The sequence below is a fragment of the Podarcis vaucheri genome (assembly GCF_965113315.1).
Source record: "Podarcis vaucheri genome assembly, chromosome: 4".
Taxonomy (NCBI): domain Eukaryota; kingdom Metazoa; phylum Chordata; class Lepidosauria; order Squamata; family Lacertidae; genus Podarcis; species Podarcis vaucheri.
Window position 1 is genome coordinate 57,653,295 of NC_138762.1, and position 15,055 is coordinate 57,668,349.

At 41.6% G+C, this 15,055-nt stretch overlaps 1 protein-coding gene across 1 annotated transcript in view; it reads right to left on the bottom strand.

Moving 5' to 3' along the window:
- The window catches only part of DSCAM (DS cell adhesion molecule), a 337,767-nt gene that overhangs the window by 136,857 nt on the left and 185,855 nt on the right, over positions 1-15,055 (bottom strand). The window contains exons 4-7 of the mRNA XM_082221311.1: positions 9,475-9,621; positions 7,042-7,320; positions 5,104-5,379; positions 847-1,143 (exon numbers count right to left, since the gene is read on the bottom strand). Of these exons, the coding sequence (XP_082077437.1) occupies positions 847-1,143; positions 5,104-5,379; positions 7,042-7,320; positions 9,475-9,621 (999 nt within the window). The remainder of the gene's footprint in view (positions 1-846; positions 1,144-5,103; positions 5,380-7,041; positions 7,321-9,474; positions 9,622-15,055) is intronic.

Here is a 15,055-nt window from a genome sequence, read left to right on the forward strand (position 1 = left end):
AGGTAAAAGGAAACTCTTGAAAATAATTTAAGGCTGTATTTAAGCAGAGGAAATATTAATTTCTTCTAAATATACAATTCTTTTAGATACTGGAAATCACAGCCTGTGACAGTTTTTACTTCAAAGAGCCACTTAAGGGGTCTTCCTAATCGTTTGGTGCTTTTTAGTTTTTCTAGCCCTACAGCAGGCACACTAATTAACTCTTCTGCTACGTGCCTGCATCCCTGGAATACACACATGATAAAAATCTGAGCTCAATTACAAATTAAAGGCTGGTGAAGATTTAATTAATGTCAGATATAGGAGGGGAAGAAAAAACAAAGCTGAACCAGTAGTCTAGTATTTTTGAGATCATCAAACAACTTAATGCTCATTTTGATTTATGCAGAGTAATCGGCATTATGCCACATAGAAATAAACCAAAATGTCTTATATACATGGACAGCGACAGCAAATGTGGGATCTCCAAAGGAAGAAAAAGACATGCAAGCAAAACAAAAACAAACAAAAAATTGAAAACACATTGAAAAATATTAGCTGAATTGATTAGTACAGGGAGACAGTTTTATATCATATTGCTAGTGCAATCCTACGCATTTGTATTCAGAAATAAGCCTCCTCTGTGGTACTTATTCTGAGGAAGGAGAGTGCTTAGGATTACAGTCAGAGTGATATATTAGTAATATATTAGTTTCTACATGAGATTGCAGAGAAAAATGGAAACAGCATTAAAGAAGTCATTTTTAAGCATTCCATGGCAAAGCTCACAGCATGCAGTCATCTTCTCCTTTACTACAATGAGTTGAATTTGTTTGTTGTTTTTGGAGGAGCTGATTTGACAAGCACCTCTTACGTTTATTCGAGCCTGGTACAGGACGACTCCAGCAGAGTTGTTGGCAGTACAACGATAGACCCCGCCATCTCGGACCTGAGTGCTGGAGATATTCAGGTAGCTGACCACATTTCCCTCAGAGGTGATGATCTGGCTGATCCGGTGGTTGCCATCTTTAATTATGGGATCTTCATCTAATGTCCATGTGATTGTAGGAAGAGGTGTTCCCTTCACATTGCACATTAAGGAAACACCCTCTCCTGGACTTACCACCTTCTCACTGAAGGCAGAAATTATTTTGGGAGTTCCATCTACAGGGTGGAAAAAAAGAATCTAAGTCAACTGGGATGCCTATAAAGGAAATGCATGTGCCAAGCATTTTGGGTTTTATAAATCACTACTAAAAAGAAGCATAGCTCTGCTCCTTCTTCTCTCTCCCAAGCCTCTCCACATTTCCCCTGACACCACAATTTCACACATTCCAGTTACCTGACAATGCTACCAATCAAGCTCAAGTTCAGATGACACATAATGCCAAACCAAAGTTTACTGCAGCATAGCAACAGGAGAAATGGTGGAGTGCTGTTCCTAGATAGTTTAACAATCAATCCTTCTTCCTGAGGAACTCCAGAATTATAGCTCTGTGAGGAGAATATGGTTCTTAAATAGCACTCTCAACAAACTACAGTTTCCGGGATTCTTTCAGGGAAAGCCATGATTGTTTAAAATGGTATCATAATCCTTTAAATATATGTGTGGATATGACCATGGTCAAAGGTAACAAAAGTGCTAGGCAGGTCAAACTGCCAGAATGTTCCATACCGACACAACCAGACTAGTTGTCAATCTTAATCAATAATCCTCATAGCCTTCATGGAACGTGACAAGCACAAGGTGCTCTTTGAATACATAAGAACTCTCTGCTCATTCTGTGAATGCACAGGCCTACAGCCAACTGATGGACTGCTTTAATTGCTCTGAGACCTTGTTTCATTTTGTCTAAGCTGAAGAGCAGAGACCCACAGCTGCTGCCAGGTAAAAAGGAGCATGTGAGCTGCAAGCGTCACATATCAACAGCAGGACAATGGTGGGTGGAGCGGAGTAGCAGTGCTGCCTCTTAGTGCAGAGCTAGGTCATGGAGCCTGAGCTTCCACAGCCACACCCGCCCACCCCACCATGAACTACTATGGGCAGGACTGGCAGCAACAGCAGCTGATATGTTCTATGCTTATAGTAATATTTTATTCTCCTGTTACTTATGCTATTTTAAATGTGCATTTTATATTTGACTTTCTTTTTCGTTAACTCTGTTGCATTAAATGTGCATTCTGCAGTTGACCTTTATCGTAATGTTTTATCTTGAAATATTTAAGATAATCTTTTAGTTTCCTGTTAACTATGTTGCTTTGATTGTATTTTCTCCAGTAATATTTTATTCTCGATTGTTTTTATTGTGTTGTAAATCGCTTTGAGATTTTTTCCCTTAAAGATATAAAGCAGTATGGAAATGAAAATCGTCATAATCTTCATCTGCTCTGCACCATGATCCACAAGCAACTTCAGCACTTGGATATTTTCTGCAGACTAAAACAGGAAAATATTCCAACAGGGTCAGATGCTGAGCCGTTCACCTACTTTCTTTCCCTCTCTTGCTTGATTCTAATCCTATTTGAAGAAGTGAGGCAGTAGAGCAAAAAGTGTTTATGCCCGACTCCTTGGTGTGTGGGTGCGCACACACAAACACACACAGACCCACCACCTCCCACCCTCTCTCTGTGCATTAGTGCCGTCATCTCTCAGAAGACAAAAAAAACCCCAACAGGCTCTTTATACTGAATGGGAACTGACACACGACAAATAAATCAGGGAACATGCTCAGTATGCACCTCTGCACCCCTCCCCAGTGCAAGGTTAAAAAAACAACAACCAGTGACAGGCTTTTTTCAGATGAAAGTAGACATTATTTTCCCAGTGAGACCTGAGTGTCTTTGAAATCATTCCTGCTGTCGTTCTCTGATAACCAGCACTCTCTCGACATCATTATAGATGATCAATATGCTCCTTAGGCTCTCTTAGTCACAGGAGATGGTTGCTGAGGTAACTAGGCCTAGGCAGGTAATCTCTTCCTTTCTTTTTCTCTGACTACTCTAAAAATAGTGGGCATGCCATGGGCTGCACTGTAGCCTCGTACTTTCTAGACAAATTGATTACTTTCTTCACTTGATTATTATGTGGAACAAAGTGTCAGTTACATATTATGATTGCTACTGTTTCAATAGACATTTGTTCTACCAAAGAAAAAAAGTTGGGGGTGAAATGTAAATAACAAAACATGGGAATTTCTAGCACTCATAAGGTTTGTTTGTAACCACAAGGCTATTGTGGTTTTGTTGGTGCTTCTGTTTAACACTACTGAAGGCTTTATTTTCTAAGACAGATATTAGCTAATTCTCACATTTTATTCTTACATCCATTGTCCTGTTCTAGTGTATCGTATGCATTTAAAAATATGTACCTTTTTTTTTAAAAAAAGAAACTTTATTTATTTGCCACCTTTGTAGGCAAAGCCCACATGATAAACACATAATATCACTGTTATCAGGGTTGCTCTTACTATTAAGCAACCTAGGCAGGTACATGAACTTGGAATTTAAGGCAACAGTGCTTTTGAAAAGGGGTGTGACCAGAGAGACTCTTCCCTTCTCAGTACTGGACTTAGTAGGGAAAAGACAAAGGCAACCACGGCATTTGGAGAGAGATATGGTACGCACTGAAGTCATCATTGGCCTATCCTATTGGCACTATATTGTTATTTTGGTACCCATCAGAACCAAATGTACAGGCTAGGTGATGTAAACAGCAGAATGTGCTTCTATCACAGTTCATCTATGCCATCTGGATATTATTCATTCTCTCGCTGCCAGGCCCTGGTATCACATATTTCCCATAAATAATTGGTGAAGTTAAAAATGTAAAATAAGAAGTGTGGTTGGACTCACCCCCGAGGGGATTGATTGGTGCAAGTCAATAATGCACCTGCACCTTATAGCGCAATGCTACTGAAATCCCAAGTTTCACATTGCCCTATATAGCTAACAGTCCTATGCACACTTACCTGGGAGTAAGTCTTTTCGAACACAATGAGACTTGCTTCTGAGTATTTACATTGGATTTGAGGCATAGGATTTGGCTGTTAGCCAAGCTGTGATGCAATAGACACACACAATCCCACACCTGCTGGCTCCCACACAATCCCACACACTGTAGTAGCCATCCAGTGTCACAGTTCTCAGTTCTCATCCTCCCCCTTCCATTCTCAACGACACTCATTTGGTGAATGTGACTTTCCATTTGGTTTCAAGCACCGAGTCAGTGAGGAAGGTGCTTCTCTGCCTACCCTGCTGCCCTATAAGCCACTTAAATGCAAAACTGAGATGCAAGAAATAAATATGTAAACATGCTCATTCTGCACCTCTGCCCAGAAAACTATTCCGGCTTTTCATCTATAGCCTTGAAAGCAAGCCTAAGTATTCAAAATTAGACAGAAAGCATGGCACAGTTTAAGAATTATTGTAACAATGGTTACTATGGCTGCATTCACTTGGCAGTTCATTCCATTTCCCTGCCATTTCTTTGTTAAATTCTGCATTATATCCGAGCTTTCACATGACATAAAAGCCACTTTCAGAAAACTAATGAAATATGGTGCGTGTTTAGCATTAATTTCTGTTATTGGATTCCAGAAAAAAATCCATCTGCAGACCCTTAACCTGGAAAATTGTGGGAGTAAAGTGACAGAATCTGGGGTGGTACACCAGCATACAGTTTTCCCCCTGCTGTTTTCATGGAGGAATAGAAAGGGTAGGGGAGTAGCAACGTTGCCCAATCGCGTTTGTTGCTGTCTCATGCCATGCCCAGCGGTATAAATGATATTGAGCACAACATGCTGGTACATTGGTCAAAAAGCCACCGTTCCATAACACAATGGGTACTGCAGTGTGAAAGGAATATTAAAAGCACAACAGAAACCCTAGAATTACAATTAGGAAAAATAACACACTCTTCCCCACTTTTGAATGCACCCTAAAGCACTTGAATTCTGGACACCAATTTGTCCCGGCTTTGCTCGCAACAGATGCACCTATCAGCCCCACCTACTTCTGCAACTATTTATTTCCAAGACATGATCAGTTGGGTTGTCACTACAATGCACATTTTTATATAGAGTTTTTGAAAATACACAGGGCACCCTAAAACAGAAGGCAACTGACCTTCTAGCACCACCTGAACGTAGTCTTGTGCGGACATCTTGTCCTTGCGTACAAAGCACTGGTATGCCCCACCATCGCTTTTGGCCATGCCATCCATAATAAGTGTTTCATGATTGATTCCAATGATCCTGACGTTATTCCCAGTGTTGATGATTTCACCATTTCGGTACCAGAAGAGTTCGTGGTCCTCTGTTCCAGACACACTGCAGGACAAGGACACTTGGCTACCAACGCTGCTCTTCACTTTCCGCGGACTGATAGTGGCTTTTAGAGGCTCTACAGATTCAAGAGGAAAGGAAAGAAGCAATTAGGAAAAACAGGCGAGTTCATATTAGAAAGATGGTGTGGGAAACAGATTGGTAGGTGATCCAGTGAGCTGTAGCCAGTGGTGTATTCTGTGAAGCTAGCTCTAGGGTTTTGTGAGCCCCATGGGCTAAAAAAAAGGGGGGCTTTTGAAATGGGATCCCTTCCTATTTGGCTCGTCCTTGGTAGCGGGTAGTAAAGAATGCCCCCATAAACATACAGAATGCTTTCCTTTACCACCCAAGAATCTTAACTTCAAAGCATCTATTAGAAGAAGATGCTCGTAGGACAAAGGATATTACTTTGAGGAAGCACCTGAGATGGCACCCGAAATCCCCAATAATTTTGAGGAAGAGAAATCCTAATGACAGCAGGAATTAAAATTAAAGAATCCTGTGAATATGTGCATTGAGCAGAGCAGTTCTGGGGGATACCAGGAGAGACACTATGGTGGCAGCCATTTTAAGTTTGGTTGGAGGAGTTGCACAGTATTAGACAAAATGTGTTTCTTCCACACTACAGTCTCCTGGTGCATATCTCCAAGCAGTTAATTAAATATTTTTGCTGTTTGGATCTTTAATGCACAAGCCAGGGTATAACACTAGAGTAGTTGCCACAAACAGGATTACCTTGTAAAGCATGAAGCAATTCTCACTCTCGGTTGTTATCAGTATACTACCCCTAGCAACAAGCAATGGAAAGCATGCATAGTCCATTACAGCGTAACTCCTCTTTCAATGTTGCCATTAACGAAGAGTGCTAAATATGTGGAGAAAGCAAGACTGTGTCTTCTGCTTCAAACTCTGACATTGCACTCCTTGCTCACACCCCATGGGCACCTGCACACAGACATAACTTGTGCAAAGGGGGAGCCTACTTGCATGCAGGGTTCCCAATTGTGTGAAATCCCGCATATTTTCTCAGCTAAGCTTCCCTTTTACACTCATCACAGATGTCCCGGGGATTGCAGGGGCTAACATTAGGGCCAAGGAGTTCTTCCACTCCCAATTCTTGTCTCTATACATGGACACCAAAGAGGCTTGGATAGCAGGTCCCACTATCTGAACACAATGTGTTCTCAGGAATTCATTTGTTAGGTGAGCGCTTAACACAATGAGCGATTTCCATTGATTACTATGGGGAGATTTCTAATGCATTCTTAACCATGAAATTTTGACCACAAAATGATGAAAAAACCCAGGAAAACCTAGTTTGCAAAAGGCAAACAAGGAAGGGTGAAATGCTCTCTTATTTGTCTTCTTTCTGCCCCTTCTTCGCCCCCCTCCCACTATTGTTTCTGGTATAATGGCTGCCGTGGACCAGCAAAAATAACCCAAAGATAAAATAGCAATTCCCCACTGACCTCACTATAAAGAGAACCACATGGATTGCATTTGTAAATTATGAATTAAGGTTGCATTCCAATACACACTTATCTGGAACTAAGTTCTGTTGAACTTAGTGGGTGGTACACTTGACTAACTCATCATAGGATTGTGCTGTTAGAAGCCTCCGCTCCCTAATATTTTATTTTTTCCTTATTAAGCAAAACCAAACATGCCACATGTGTTTGCCACAGCAGCACCCCTCCTGCACTCCCAGGTGATAAACTCCAGCGCTCTACGACGCACTTACGTTTTACGTGCAAGCGACCTATCACCTCGGCTGTGCCGTAATTGTTCCACACCTCGCACACGTAGTTGCCTGAGTCCGAGGAGCGCGTGTTTTCTATCAGCAGGCCTGTCACTGTTGGCCGGAACCGGCTGTCAGGCTCCCAGGGTACATTGTCCTTCAGCCAGCGGTACTTTGGTGCTGGGTGCCCAGATGCTTTGCAAGGCAGCTCCACTCGCTGTCCCGCCATGGCTTTACGGTGGTCAAACCCATCCAAAATAGATGGAGCCGAGTTTGCTGGGTCTAAAAAAGATAAAAGAAAGAAAGATAGTGGTTTCTTAGGGCCACAATATTTTAGACGAGGAACCATCTAAATTCCTCTTCTTCTAGAGCATAGGTTTACAACCAATGGGTAGAGACCCACAGGTGGGTCGCAAGGCTCCTCCAGGTGGGTCACAGCAAAGTTGATGCTGTCGTGTTGGATTCCAGCTTAGGCTGACCAGACATGTATCTCCCAACTAGGACACATTCTACTGATGAGATGCTCATTTTATCAGTTTCCACGAGTGCTGCAATGTCACAGGAGAAAGGCACAAGCTATTTTTTCCTTAAGGTACACATTTATGGCCAACCACATGCTCATGCTTTTCTTCTGCCACACTGCCAGCCTACTTCCATTTAGAAGTAATGCTGAGCAATATGTATACTGTGGTACCTAGGGTAAAGTAATTAATTCGTTCTGGAGGTCCGTTGTTAACCTGAAGCTGTTCTTAACCTGAAGCACCACTTTAGCTAATGGGGCCACCAGCTGCTGCCGCGCCGCCGGAGCCCAATTTCTGTTCTCATCCTGAAGCAAAGTTCTTAACCCGAGGTACTATTTCTGGGTTAGCGGAGTCTGTAACCTGAAGCGTCTATAACCTGAAGCTTATGTAACCTGAGGTACCACTGTACTAGCACTATTAAGTATAAATCAAAAATGAAAAAGTTAAAGCGGGTCGTATGTTGCACCTTTGAATTCAAAGGTGGGTCTTGGAACTGGACTGGTTAAAGACCTCTGTTCTAGAGGAATCAGCCACCTGCTTTGTCTCCTCACCCATTGATGTGCTATTAAAAGCTGGGAATCATTGGCTTAACAGCATAACAAGGGTTATTTCCATGAGAGATTAGGAGCCCAGTAGAGCCACATGAAACTGGCTGCCTTCACAATAAGGAGCAGGTTTATTTTCCCATCTTTTGGCCCACCCCCTGACCTGAGTTCAGAGAGAGCCTACAATACCTGACTACTAACTGCGCATGGTGGACCTTCTAGCTAGTGATGTAGAGGTGGGAACCACTATAAAATCTTATTGTTCAGTCTTCCCCCCCCCCTAGACTAGTCTGGAGGAAATGTTGTTGAAATGTTGAAAGTCTGGAGGAAATGTTAGCAAAATTAGTGTTTGGCAAAAGGTTTCCACTAGCACAAAGTGTTACAATCCTCATCCACCGACCATAGCTCTCCATCCAAATAATGTCACATTTCTGTCTTAGGATTGGTTCCATTTGCCTTAAGAACAGGCATAAGGAAACTCAGCCCTCCAGATGTTTTGGGACCACAACTCCTAGCATTCCTAGCTAACAGGACCAGTGGTCAGGGATGATGGGAACTGTAGTCTCAAAACATCTGGAGGACCGAATTTGCCTATGCCTGCTTAAGAATGAAGCTTGTGTTTATCTATTCATCCTTGGAAACATAATGGATCAATTCATTCCAGAGTCTCAAATTCATTGGAAGGGATTGTGATCTAGTATGTCAAACACGCAGTCTAAAGATAAACCTTGCTTTGGGGCATGGAAGACTGCAAAAGCTCGTTAAGGCATTCCTCATTGCAGGAGTGTGATCTTCCTTTTTCAGAAGATTGTTCGTGTGTATAACATCATAAACAGCTATTTTAAGACAAACAGGCACTTTTCCCTCTTCCATTGATTTTGACAGCTTTTCTGGTTTGTTAAGAATGGACTCAACTCAGCATGGTAGAGACCACCCATGCAGTATATCACCCTTTCCAAAACTTGCCTCTCCACTTGCCACACATTTCCTGTTTTAAGCAAGGCTGCCACTTCTCCTTTGCCACTGTTTTGCTACCCCTTTCATTTCTACGGCATTTGGGGGTTCCTTGGCAAATGAAGTGTACAGCAGCAACTGTTAAATGAGGGGTGGAGAACCTGTGGCCTTTCAGATGTAGATGGACTCGCAAACCCTTAAGCCTGCGTGGCCAATGGCTAGAGACAATCAGAGATCTGTAGTTTCCCACTACTACCTTAAACAGATCTGGATCCCCCAAAGATGTCTACCTTCAAGCTGCTAGACAAGCAACTTCTCAGTCTAAAAGAGAAAAGCAAAAAATTTCCCAAAAGGCTAGATCCTGGGCAGATGCAAAACAATGAAGTCCTCCCCATTCAGCAAGTGTCATGTCGTACCTGATACAAAAAGTCTAGCACTGTTGCTCTGTCGTGTTTCTCCAGTGTATCTGTGCCGTGTGATACATCGGTAGTTATACAATCCATCTTCATTCTGTACATCTATAATATACAAGGCTCCCGTGGATGTGATGAGAAATCTAGATCCTGAAAGACATAAGAATATGTGGAGTTTTACAAATCAGAAAAGCTTTGTGACTCTCCTACCCTGAAGAACTGCAAATTTTCCTGTCAAACGCCCAAAATGCACATTGTTGTCAATGATTAGACTCATAAATGATCAGTCGGTGTGTCACTACCTATCTTTAACTCAATGGCACTTCCTAAAGAAATATCACTTTAAAACAACAACAACACACACAGTATATTGTGGAATCGCTCGAGAAAGATATAATTAATTCAGTATTCATCACTGCTGCAGCGCAGAGAGTATAAAGATATTTTAAATAAAATGGAAGAGTGGAATGAAATTACTTATTAGATGTGAGTCAGCCAGTGAAAAATATAAAAGCATATTATTTTATGTTAGCACTAAACCTGAGTATGAGATATATCATAATTAAATGGGCTGATATACATAATTACATATGATGATATGAATAATAAAGCTGTATCAGACCACATCAGACTCATTATATGAAAAAAGGAAAGAAAGTTTGGAATTAAAATGGGAAGGGGGAGCCAATGATACTAAACTTTTATGTAACATTTGTATCCTGCCTTTTCTCCAATGTGCTTTGGGCAACGTACATAGAATTTATCCAATATTATTCTAACCACCACTCTATGAGGCTAAGTACTGTGGAAATATAGTGACTGGCCCAAAGTGACCCAGTGAGTTTTGTGACTGAATGGAGGTTTAAAGTTGGGTTTTCCTAGATCCAAGTCCCACATCCCATCCATTAAACAGCTGTAGAAAAATTCAAGAAGAAAGTCACGGCAGGATGACAACTAGAGTTTTGCAAATGAATTCACCAATTGTAGAAAATAGCCCCGTGCAGGCATGACTCTGTGTATAGGTTAATGCAAGGACTCCTGACCGTTCTGATTGTCTGAAATGGCCCATTTGACTAATCCAAAAAGTAGACAAAGAACAATTTCACCCTTTCTACCTTCTGCAAAGTAATAGCCACAGATACAGGAAACAATAGCTGGAAACAGAATTTTAAAAAGGTTCTTGTAATTAAGGGTTGTTGATTTTCCAGGAATATTTCTGTCTCCATTCCCTGAAACCACTCATTTTGGCCCCCAAACTGAAACTGGCGAACATCCACTGAAGCCCTATATGGTATATCTGTACCACAGAAACCCTGTTTGGCTAATTGTCTTTCAGCACTGCTTCTGCTCCCTGTCTAGTTCCAGCCCCTGCCAGCCATCTTCCACACAGCCCACCCACTGGACCCCTGCCCACAGAGGGGGAAGCATACATAAGCTGTCCCTGCAATTATTGCCACATGTCCTTCATCCCCAACCCTCTTTGGATTGGTCTGCCAATAGTCATTCCTTCTTCCTAAGGAACCCTGGAGAAGTATTTCTGCAAGGGATCTCAGCACCCAACAAGGTGCACAAAACCTTTACATTCTGTATGCAACATCAACCTTTTTGCCTTATCCTCGTTAAAATGATGTCAGCCAGACATTAATAGCTATTGCCACATGTCACAGTTAAATCTGACAGTATCCAATTCTCACCAATAGGCACTGTTTAGAACTGCACACATCTTTCCTTATTTTTCTTAACAGATTTTACATACTTACATAAGGCCTGAACAACCAGCTCTGCTAAAACATAAAATGCTAGACATAAAAGATGACAGAAAAAATAGAAAGGGAAAACCTATGTAATTTCTGATAGAAAACATTTTCATTAAAGCTGACAGCTTGTCAAGTATGACAAAACCCAAGTGCTGAACATTTTGGGCGCTGTACTTCAAAAAGTATTTAGAAAAGCCGCATGGATAGAAACAATATTTATTATCCTGTTGATCTTGGAAAGTGCTTTATTCTCTAAGCATGTTTAATCTAATCACTCTTGATTTGCTATAACAAAATCTATTATTAAACTTGTCCGCATCACATACGAAATGAGAACTTTATAAATAAAAGCTGTGGGTTTTTTGTCCCTAGAGAAATCTAAGCTCATTTGCCTCTTTTGCTGTTTGCAACAATTAAGAGAAGGTGGCAAACTTATCCAACAACCAGCTGTGCAAAAAAAAATACACGCCAAATGTAACAGTTTAGATTTACCTTGCTTTTACAACAATTATTGAGTACACAGTCACCCAGACAATAAAAGAGTAAGAACTATGGCCATAGGTTCTTCCCTTGCTTGGATATAATCTGATCTGGAGGGGGGGGGACTCTTCCTTCCCTGCATTCCCAACCATACAAAGGTCACCCCATACACTGTCCTACTGCTTCTGCAGCAAAGTCAAAGGAGAGAAGTCTTCATGTCTCTCTTTCTCACTCCTCCTTTCATGTCCAATATTAGAAGGGAAGGGGTTGAGTTTGAAAAGGGGGAGAGGCAGCAAGACCTCCCTTCTCTAGCATGCATTTTTGTAATGAATGGAGAAACATAGCAAACTGAGTCAGACTATTGCTTCAGCTAACTCAGTACTGTCTGCACTAAGTGGAAGTGGCTCTCCAGAATTTTAGGCAGGGTGGGTGACTCTGTTCCACCACACCAGTTACTACTGGGTATAGGAGAGGGTGTTTCCATAGCCTGCATAACTTTCTCTCTCTTTTGAGAGACACCACACCCTTGCCAGTTGATTACCACTGACCAACCAATACTTTCCCATCCCTCCATGCCTTTGGCCACTTGAGTCCACACAAATGTTGTTGTTGTTGTTGTTATCTGATTTTGGAAGGATTCCACCACATTTAGGCATGCATACATAAGGCCCCCACCAGACTGATCTTTGGGTGTGGGTATGGGTGTTCTGCAACATGTCAATGACGCAAAAATAGTGCATTAGTGGTGAATGTACATGGGATCATCCACACATCACTCCACTTTATTAGTTGATCTGCAACGCTTTCCCCAGTGTTAGCACATTATTGCCATCTGGAGGGGCGTGATGACACGCTAGTGCAACAAAAGCAAGGCGTTGGGAACTGCACAGAATATTTGTGGTATGAAAAGTTAGAGGATTTCAGCAGGAAGCTACGGGATATGCACAAATTGGAAACAAAGCGGTATGTTCCCTCCAAAACTTTTGTAGACGTGAACAATATAGAAAACGGGCTCACATACAACTGACTCAATGCACAGGATTTTTTATTTTTATTTTAAAGTGCAACATGCTTATGACTCATCTTGATTTACTACATGGAAGGAAACGTCTACAGGTAAGTCTCCATTTATGCGAGGATATGTTCCGAGGCACTGCATGCTGAAGCGTAATCATGTATATTGGGTACACCATTGAAAAAACCTGCAAACACTCTCTTAAAAACCCTTTTAAAAAACCAAAAAATACACCAAACTCCACTACAATCGATCCCTCCAAACCTCCTTGCTCAAACTCCAATGCAAAGGCTCCTGAAATTGCTAGGTGCTATTTTTACACCATTTTTGTGCTCTTTTAGGGCTGTTTTGCCCCATTCCATACCACTTCTGGGTTCACAGCAGTGTGTGCATGCACAGTTGAATGTGCCTTGAATGCTCTTAAATGGGAAATTCCCTGTCGCATGCCAATCTTTTTTCACTTGGGGCATCAATATATTTGCTTTTGGTTATCCTATGGCACAAATATGAGGCAAAAGACTTGGTGATGGAGTGGATGAAAACTGCTCATCATTGCTCCAGATAATTACAAGATCCTTGTTGATTTCTTTGCCAGCTTTGCAGCATGTTTGATGTATGAAGTTACACACATGGCATGAAAATGGAGGAGCTACATCTTGGAAAACACGTAAAGGAGGATGAGAAAGAGTTATACAACAGATGAACTTTATGAGCCTTCCCAGCACCAGGGATTCTCCGAATGATGTTAGCTGTGTGCAGTGGAAACACCTGAGATGCAAAGAACTGTGCCACTAGCTGTGCATGCCTGGATGGCCCTTGGGCCTGTGAATCTTTAACAGCAGCCTGCCATTTCAATTCCAATGAGTGAGCCACATTGGATTTGCTCAGAAAAAAAGCTTCCCTAAAAAAAAAAGGAGATAGGTAGCCTATGTCCAAAACAATCCAAATTTGACCACCACCATCCCTGACCTACCCACACCCCAAGGGCAGCAGACACTGAACAGGCCACATGGTGGACATGCAGCTCTGCCCTCCAGTGCCTTGCAGCTATTCTCTATCCACAGCACCTACTACCCAAGGCAGCCACCTCATACTGTCTAATGATAGGGCTGGCCCTAATAAAGCAGGATTATCTGGAGTCCAACTGACTTTCATTGTATCTTTCTAGATATAGATTGGCCACCTTGCATGTGAACTTTTTAAATTCAAATTTAGCTCTAGCATTGGCAAGTCCTACCTTAACATGGCTACCCAGCAGTCAAGTAAATTTTCAATAATCAACACGATCATATACAAGGTTTTTAATACAATCCATTAGCTTGTGCAATACCAAAAATTAAAATAAAATATTACAGGCCTAAGTAACAAAGTTTCCTGGGGGGGGGGGGGTCTGGTTCAGTACTGTCCTGTCCAATTGTTCACACGTATTATTATTAAAACAGCATTTGAACATTTCACAGCAAACTTATGAAAACTGAGAATATCTTTAGACTGTGATATTAAGTATTCCTTATCCAACTCTGAGCTTTCTTTTTTCTTTTTTGCCTTGACAGTCATGCTGTTCCTCTTTGAATATGGGTGAGGTTATCCTCCAGAAGGCTTAAAGTACCATATTTGATTTTCACTTAGCAGGAAATAAAGTTCATGGTTTTATGTTATAGCAAACTAAATTAGGTTGATAGAAATTAAAAGAACAGATGGTTCCTTTAGCCAGGTGCCAAACTGTTAACACTTGCATGCTCAAACTCTTATCAGCTGTCCCTGTCACTTTCAAATTTCAGGATGGTATTTCCTAGCAAAATTGCTGACATTTTCTTCATCTGGATGCACAGAAGTATTCAGAACACCCAAAAGCTTTGAAACAGACCTGCCTGAACAAGATACCAGGATGATAGGACTCCAGAAGGCAAACCAGACCAAAGTCTGACTATCTAGGGAGAAAGATAGAAAATGACTTGGGAGCAATGACAGTTTTAAGCTGCTAATATTGTGCATGCCCCTTGGTGGTATTGCTTGGATCAGCTGCATAAAGTTCATAAATGTCCTACTTGTTGAATTACAAAAAGGACCAAACAAAAGAGAAAAAGGTTACTTGGATCAATAGCGTCTGCACTTCAAAATTACAACGTGGAATTTAATTTAGGCACACAGGGATGGATTCAGCTAAATAGTTGGGATAGTGGGAGCAAGTGCTGAAAGTCCCACTAGCACAACAGGGTTTTTCCTCACTCTCATGCTCCCGCTCTCCCTCATGTCAGATCTGTGGGCTAGGAGAACCCTCAGAGCAGCATGAAGGGAGAGGAGAGATTTTTCCTTTGGGTGAGCTGAAATG